We start from the raw sequence: 9084 nt of genomic DNA, 5'->3' as shown, positions 1-9084 counted from the left end.
TCTGCTCAGGTCCCTTCCGACCCTGCTAACTATGAAACTCTTTGCTTTAGTTTTGAAATGAAGTCTTTCCCATGAATTCAAATAGAAAATATTAGTTTTATGATAAAGATTAACTAGAAAACTCTGGAAGTAAATCTAAACATTCCTGTGTATCACTTCTTTTTATAAATAGCAATATAGCTGTGTTCCTGGGCAAATGCACAGTCTGGATGTGTGGCATGTAGTAGATTAGGGAAGGGGCAGGGAGCAGCAGCGGATCAGACAGGGGAAAGGGGATTGGAATGGCATTTAGGGAGGGCAGGGGGCTTAATCTGTGGTTCACCTATCAGAAAAGTTGGCCTCCAGTGTTGTAGTACATGCTAGCTTCTTAAGCACTTTTTCATCAACGCATGTGAAAAACTTTGCCACAGAAAGTTGTGCGAGAGCAAGGATATTCTGTGATTGAGAAGGTTTATGAGTGGATATGTTAAATATTTTCTTGTTTAGCAAAAGAATATGCATGTTTCAGAGTATTGTGAGACTACAATATTCTGATATACTTAAAACCTTAAATTTTATGTATAAACAAATGTATTGAGAGTCAGAATTAAGATACTATTATGCAATATGTTCCGATTTATAAATCCTACTTACAATGCAGAACCTAAAATGCTACTTTGTCTACTTCCATTTCCCTGGGACCCCTAGTATACCTAGTATCAAACTGCTCCCAAACCATTGCCACTAATTCTCTAGATATTTGCTCTCATCTCCGTTCTCAGCCTTTCACCATGGTTCCCAATACCTAGGCTACAAGGGCCCTATCCATTAATGTCAGTGTACTACAAAGGCCCAGTTGGCTCATAAGGACATGTCATCTCTCCAAATAGGCCCTACCATCCTGAAGTTCCCACTCTGTAGTTTCAACTTGTACACTGCCCTGAAGTGTATCACCACTTCAACCTTTCACTGTTTGGCTTTAGCTTTATGCCTAACTCTTTCCCTCTGGCACAGTGAATATATAATTATTCCTTTTGGGAAGTGGAAATTAGTTTCCGCAATCTAGATCAGTAACTTTGCTAAAACCCCTACAAAACACCTGCTAGTTAAGCACCATTTCTTACTCAACATCCTGCGTCTTTCTTAATCTTTACCCAAACATAAAACTCACTCTATATCAGCTGGTGGGTGTTTGTGAATGGTACCTACAACTGGCGTCTTAATTCTAGTTGTCTACCTGTCTTTAAATCACATTTCGAAATAGTTTTAAGTGTAAGTGCTGACAGTTTCCAATACTGTTTGCATTTATTAACTGCAGAGAAAATCCAGGCACTCTTACTTAGGCAATCTTACCGTTTCATAGTTACCTTCATCTGCTACCTTCTTCACCTATATAGTAATGACTGCCAGGGCATTCCTAGTGTTGCTTCCACTTAAAAACTGACTACGTGTTGTATACCTATTGTTTTGTTTTCTTTTGACTTTTTCAGGAAAATAAATAATACAAAGGACAGTAAATAATACAAAGAATAAGACATACTACAGCGTTCTCTATCAAGAAATAGAAATGACCTAATTTCATTCAGTGAAAAACTCTTTTCAACCTCACTTTGCCTTTGTTGTGTTCTTTAAAAGCACATAAAAATGAATTAATCAAGCTGCTTCTCAATAGGATGAGAAGAAAGAGAGGAGAAACATATGTTATTTTGATTAAATGTTTCAAAAGCATTCATATACCAGTACAGTGATGTGAAGAGGATATATGCCTAGATGATCTCTATATTAGATATAACAGAAAGGTTTGTAAACCTTTCCATAGAGTGGTTTTATTGCCCTTTCCATCTTTGCCTGCTTGCTTTCTGAAAGGATACTCTCATCCTTAAAAATGATGCATCTAAATGTATCTGCAGAATCCTTCATATAGAAAAGAAAAAAGGGCTAGTCTTACCTGTGAAGTTCAGTTTTATATCCAATAATCTGATAGAATATTTCTATCAGCGTTTTGTAAATATTCTGTTGTCAAGGCTTTTATTCAGTGCTAGTGAATTGAAAAGGTAAGTAGCCACTGTACTTAGTATTTTTTCTTAGAAAATAGCATCAAGAAAAAATCAACAAACCTACTATTTAAAGCTACTCGTAGCTATTCTAATTCATCTTAGAAAATCTTAATATTGAGGAGGACCCTGCTACATAGACAACAAGTTATTTCCTCCCTACCTCCTCCCCCAGGACCTATTAGTCCTACAGTTTAATAGGCTGTCCAACTCTCATTTTGGATTATTTCTGAATTCCCCTGAGAGCCACTTTTGTGGCAGATTCCATTTGGTTTCACAAGGCCTAAAAGGGAAAAACTTGGCATTGACCACAAATCTCTCACATTAGGAACAATTTGTAAACCGCAAACAGAGGCAGCCAGAGTCCATCCCCAGAACAGGCTGCTCCTGTTAGGGCCATTGTCTGAAAAGGATTGGTTTGCCATTTCCCAGATGACCTGCCTATGTGTAAAGAGATGTGAAAAGTTAGAAACAAAAATGGTTTCTACAGAGTGAGGGGGAGCTTTCTTGTACAGAAAGGAAGGAAATACCTCTGTGGGATTTTATTTTTTCCCTCTTCATCCAAAAAATACAAAGAGGCCCTCTGTCTTTAATGCGAATGTCGGCTTTAAATCTTTTAGGTTTGGATTAACTCTGCAAAAGAAGAAAAAATCTGACAGGCTTTCAAATATGACGCAGAAAAACTTTTTTTCTCAATTCATGTTGTTCATTTGTAAAGCCAAAGGCTGGATGGACTGAATAGTAGGCGCCAGTTGTTCCTTCATTCATAGTTAGCATTACAATGGTCAGAATTAACATCCTAAGACCTACATTATCACTTTTGCTGTTTCACTAGCAAACATTTAATACAGGGTGGCTGATGCAAGGATAGCTTTTGCTCAATCTCCCTAAGCTAAAAATGTTGTTAAAATTAGTAATAAAAAGTAAGGGCCAGATCTAGATCACGTCTGTGGTGTTTTTCCTCTGCTTTTTAGGAAACCATGGATCTATATAATTACTACTTAACTGTAAAAGTGCTGGCAAAATATACTTTTGATAAGCATATCCTGTTTGCAGTGGTTTTAAGAATTGAATGCGTCATCAAGCATGTTGAAGGTCATGTTTTGCTTTATATAGTGATTTTTATGTGTATACATTCTTGGAACAGAAGAGTAAAGAATTTTCTATTGCAGCTGTTAATCATGATGTTAATTTTAATTCTCTTCAGTGTTTATAAATGTTTTTGTGGTAATTATTTTCACTAAAAAACCCTAAAATAAAAGCAGCGTTTTTGCCTTTTAATGGTTACTTTGAGTATAAAATGTGAATGTACAGGAAGGTGTGTGGAGAAAAGATGTTTACTGAATAGCAGTCTAACTAAAAAGTTTTCTAAAGACTCTTCACATCTGCATGCATTCTGAAAAGTAAAGTAAATGGCTATATTCATCAACTGTTGTAATGAAATTTTGTGGAAACTATCACTTCTTCATTTCATGGGTAATGTACCACATGCTGTTTTGAAACAAATGTTCATTTATGTGTCACCAAAAATAGTCTTTCAGTTTCTTGACAATATTTGCTTGTCTCCTTTTTAGGGTTTTTTTTCTTAATTGGGTATTGCAGTTTTAACCTGTAGAAGAAATTAAACACTGGGAAATGAAACAAAAGTATTCAGATGTTGTCATGCTATACCAGTTACTCTTAATCTGTGTAATCTAATTATATTACAAAGGCATTTTAATATTATAATGACAACAAACTGACACAGTAATTTATTAATCACAGGTCATTTTCCTTCCAACTAATACCTCTGATGTAGCTGCTTGGCATGAATTACAAAGGCAGGCTGAAGTTATTTTAATATCCTTTATAGTAATTTACATGGAGGATATTATTTGTTTTGGCCTTAGTTTTAACAGGTGTGCAAAACCAAGTAAAGTAAGATGGACAGGAGAAACTGATTTCCCCCCAGTGACGGTTTAAAAAAAAAAAAAAAAAAATAGAGGATAAAATTACACACCTTAACTAAAAGCCAAAGAAGTATATTTCAAGAAGTATTTTACCTTGCACTAATATTCTTTATTGCTTAAAAGATTTTTAGATATGAATATATTAGAGAATTACAGAATTGCAGAGAGAGTGCGTAATTTATCCTTATTTTTGAAGTTCTGAATCACAAACAATTCCTTAAGTAGTCTCTGCTATAGTAGGCTCATTTGAGAAATAATACACTTCAGTGATGTGAGCTGTATTACAAAACACTTTTAAAGAAACATTTCTCTAAGTATTTATTATCTCATATTATGGTTGATGGTAAATGGGAGTTACTGTTCTTAGAACATTTTCTCAAAGATTTAGCAATATTTTTAATATTTTTGAAGTCTCGCTTCCATAAAATTGTTCATTAGCAATGAAGTGGTGTGAAGCACTATCTTTAAGGAACTAAACTATATGAGTGTTAAATAAATTTTTAATGTAAGTGTTTATTGTCTGCTAGCAGACTTCTACTGAGGATAAGAGTTTTCAGAATGGTGCTCAGTAACTTTTATGTTACGTTGTAGATCTCAGCAAAGTACTGAAAAACTTGATTGCTATACTTTGAACCAAGAAAATGCTGAGAATTCTTAAGTTTTGCTATTTCTTTTCATAATAATACAATCTCTTGTGTTTTATCTCACCAGGCAGCTATGATGTTCAGCTCTGGAATGTTTTGGATGGGTCTTTTATGTATACCTATGACAGCTTTGCTCTTTGATGTAATATACAAAGTGTAAGTACATAACTCTTAAAGTTTATAGGAGAAAGCATGGACTGTAAATATTAATGTTTTCTAAATATTAATTGGCTTAAAAAACAATTGAAGCATTTATTTGATTCTGGTAAACTATAGCTCACCTTGTCATTTTCAGTCTTAACCATAAATGTATGTTTTTAATGCTCTAAATGGTGTGAGTAATTGGCACTCTTAATTTATAAACTAAGTGTCGTCTTTTATTTGTAATTTCCCCAACAGCTGACAAAGTGTATTTAGATTGACAGCTCTTAATGCTTAATGTCTTTGAAGATTTAATTTGAAATCACATGGCAAAAATGGATTTGTACATAAATATTTCTTTTTCCAATTCTTTAAGTAATAAAGGCTGTCAGTTTCAGCAAGAGAGTATCTGAAAGTGTTTTGTATTGCAGAATCAAGAGAGCTATTTTTAAGACTCTAGTAGATGAAGTTCAGGAATTAGAAGCAAAGTCTCAAGATCCAGGAGCAGTTGTACATGGCAAGAGGTACTGTAAAAGAAGTATATCTGTAATTATTTTCTTAAATTTTTAAATCTCGCTGTCGAATGTTCACAACCACAACACATCAAGAACTTTGAGTTCTTGATACTAGCTTTTTCTTGAAATAAGATGCAAGCAAACTGACACCTGCACTGAGGTCCCATTAAAGTTCATGAGGCTGTGTACATGCCTACTGATACTGATGTGCATCTTTCTGAAGAATCAGGACCTAATGGCATATTTTCAACACAGGTTATTCATTTCTGGTTGCTCTGTCCATTGTGGGGTAAACTAAATATTAACAAACTTGTAAAACCTTGTTCTACCAATTGATAGAAAACAAGTTTGAGCTTGGTTCATTTGCAAAAATGTTTATAAACTGCCTAAGCAGGTGTTTAAACTGTATTGAAAGTCTTTCAGTTGGGTACGTGGCCTGAAGGAAAACAGCATAGTATCTTCACAGTTTACTGACATTAAACAAAGAGTAACAAAGCAGTCCAGAAAACCTGTCTGTCTTTGTGTACTTAGTCAAGTAAAGCAAAATATAGAGGATAAACCTAAAGCTGTTGAGACATAAAACTTCCTACAAAACTCTTACACAAGTTCTTCCATGTACCAGGCATATAACACTGAAAAGTAGGAAGGACTAAATAGGATAGCTGAAGAAATGAAAGCTCATTCAACTTTGTAGAAGGATGGCAAAGAGTTATAGTGATGACTTTGAAAAGAACACACCAAAACATTTTGCTTTTGTAGCAAGAAGAATGATGAAAGGCGTATCTCCTCAGTGGGTTTGAGAGAGAGCAAATCGGTGTGCCTCTGAAGCTCTTGACTCTCTAAACCCTCTTCTGTATTTCAGTTCACTTGTCTGAAAAACACACACATCTCCATTATACTGAATTTCCATCCAAGTTAGTCGTTAGAGCTCAGGTGAATCTGTACATTTTACTCTAAGTACATTGATGTTAAGTGATGTTTTGCTGGAGAGTTTTTCTCTCCCTTGCATTCAACAAGGTCTTCCCTGATTATACTTATACTTCTTCCATGGTACTCTTTGAAGGTATTATTGAGAAGCATGTCCTCTGTTACTCTGCATATGCCAAACACACGAGGCAGCATCTTGCCAGCCTTCTACCACTGCTATCAAGATTTCTGCTTGAGATAGTGGCTGGGGTACCCTCAGGAAAGAGGCACTATTTCTCAGTTGGTGCCTAGTAACTTGGGAGTGGGTGTACTGGGCCTTCCATCTTGACAATACATTCAAGAGTACCAAAAAAGCAGTACAGATGTTCTCTGTCCAGAACTATTTCTGATATTTTTACTTGGAGTTGCTTCTGATTACTCAGATAATGCTTTTGCAAGATTTTATTTTAGCACTGAATGAGTCATGAATTATTGGAGCACTATGGAACTACTTCACAGCCCTATCTGTCTGCAAGCCTTGCATTAGTACATAATAGTACATAGCACATCATGAAAAAGCTTTTCAATTATTTTATTCACTGCTAGGACATGCATGCATCCTCCAAACAAGATTTGTGCCCTGAAAGGTATAGGCACCTAACTCCCATTGAACTCCATGGAATAGGACACCTAAATATCTCTAAGCATCTGGGTTTTAGTATTTAAAGGTCTCAGGTCCTTTTTTTTTTCAGTACCTCAATTCAGGTTGCAGAGTTAATCCCTATATTATCATCTACTTCCAAAATACCTCTGCAACTTCCCTCCATGCAGACGAAATTATCCATTCAAGAAAACAGGAGTCAGAAATATTCTGGCCTTAAGAAAGTTTTTCAAGAGATTTATACTAGACTGTTACAATTACCAATAATGAGTCTCTTCTGGATATGGACAAACAATCAAATTGCAGTGAGTTAATGAGGAGCATGGATTTAGGCAAAGAAGCTAACATGGTAACTGTTCATCTGCCTGCTCCTACCTTACAATAAATGAATGTTCTACTGAGACAGCTAACTCCTGAATAAAACAGAGCTAAGTTGTCCAAATTTAACTTTTAGTTTAAGTTATGTAAGAGCTAACTGATGGACACTTGCCATACATCAGCTGCTCCACAGTAAGTTTACATCCCCATTTACTTTATGGCAATTTAATTGTTTATCCATAACTTATACAGACCAAACATCTGGGATAAAACCAATGTTAATAGTCTTGGTTGCAAGAAATTAATAAAAAAATGGGGATGTTGTTTCTTTGAAAATAACCTTTTACAAGATTTTTCACTCTAGGGCTTAATACCTCCAGACTACTAAACTTTCACTAGACACTTGAGATGCATCTGAGTACTTTAATACTCTGCTTTAGTGTAATAGAAAAAATGGGTTGGTTCACATTAACTTCAAAATTAATTCTAAGCACAAAGTCTAAGGGGATGAGAAGCACTGCCTGGTCTGGAACAAACTAAAACATCAGGGGGAAGAGCTGAGGAACATACTTCCTCCATCTGAAGATTTACCTTACACAAACTAAAATAATTGCCTCTTGAGTACCAGTAGGTCAAAATTTGACCCTCTTTTTGAATGTTAATTATCACAATCAGATGTTAATTGATATGTTGACAGTTTAGATATTCTAATAACATTAATCATTTCACTTCTCTTTGTTGCACTTACACAGTATGTTCAGTACAGACTGTCATATTTTATCAACCAGACGTATTTATTTGAATAAATGTTTTTTAAGAGTTAGTTTACAAGATGATACAAGTGCCATATACTCACATGTCTAACTAAGAGTGTAGTTTCATATTTTAACATTACTGACTGAAGGATCCTGTGGGAGCCTAAAATATGAAAGGAGTTCTTGAGTGTATTTTTAACAACCCTTGCCAGCAGCAGGACATTGGCCACCATTGTCCTGCTGCTTTAAGGTGTTATGCCTTGTGGTTGTGTTCAGGTTGACTAATTTTACTAATAGGTTAGAGAGTGGATCTGTACAGGATGATTTGGATAGGGATAATCCTGCCTCTGGTTGGGGTTAGATATAACGTCTAAAGGTTCCTTCCAGCTCTGCTTCTCTATGAACACTTTTTCTTGTAGAATTGTTGTTTTTTGCAGTCTCAGTATGCAAAGGCTTTTGATACTGGTCTCCAACAGCATTTTTGCAAGCAAGCTAAGGAAGAGTGGGTTGGATGAATGGACTGTATGGTGAATAGAAAGCTGGCTAGATCATCAGGCTCAACGGGGAGTGATCAGTTGGCAGCTGGTATCAAATAGAGTACCCCAGAGGTCAGGCCTGAGCCCAATTTTGTTCGATATCTTCATTAATGACCTGGAAGATGAGATGAACTACAGCCTCAGCAGGCACGTCCACACGTGCAGGCATGCGTGCTTGCAGCAGCTCAGATAAAAAGCGGTGCAAATTTGAGCCAGTGCTTTTTGCCTCGGCGCACATGCCTAGCCATACACTTTGGTGTGGGGCAAATTGTGTCACTTGGTGCAAAATAACCCTGCCTGACTTCTCCCGGATCTGCAGGCAGAGGGAGCTAGAGCCCGGGGCCAGCAGTATAAAAAGCTGCCCTGTCCTGGCCCCATCAGTACAAAAAGCTACCCTGTCAAGTAGCTCAGGGCTACTTGCTCTCAGGTGCTTCAGCGGCCCAGCCAGTTGGTACTTGGGGACATTACCCCTTGTGCCAGCTGGATTGCTGAAGCAGCTCTGAGAATTCCCTGCACACTCTACCCACTGCAGCAGTCTGGCAGTGGGGGCTGCTGCCTGGCTGTGACCTGATGCGCATCTGCCAGACCTGGATGGGGACTGCACAGCCAGTAGAGGCATCTGCCCC

General features: G+C 36.7%; 1 protein-coding gene across 1 annotated transcript in view; it reads left to right on the top strand.

The window, feature by feature from the left end:
- The window catches only part of ATP8A1 (ATPase phospholipid transporting 8A1), a 216192-nt gene that overhangs the window by 193832 nt on the left and 13276 nt on the right, over positions 1-9084 (top strand). The window contains exons 34-35 of the mRNA XM_019525855.1: positions 4694-4782; positions 5199-5291. Of these exons, the coding sequence (XP_019381400.1) occupies positions 4694-4782; positions 5199-5291 (182 nt within the window). The remainder of the gene's footprint in view (positions 1-4693; positions 4783-5198; positions 5292-9084) is intronic.

This window comes from Gavialis gangeticus, unplaced genomic scaffold, assembly GCF_001723915.1.
Source record: "Gavialis gangeticus isolate Ggan-Ray unplaced genomic scaffold, GavGan_comp1, whole genome shotgun sequence".
Taxonomy (NCBI): domain Eukaryota; kingdom Metazoa; phylum Chordata; order Crocodylia; family Gavialidae; genus Gavialis; species Gavialis gangeticus.
The sequence above is the reverse complement of the archived record's forward strand: the minus strand, read 5'-3'. Positions and strand labels throughout refer to the sequence as shown.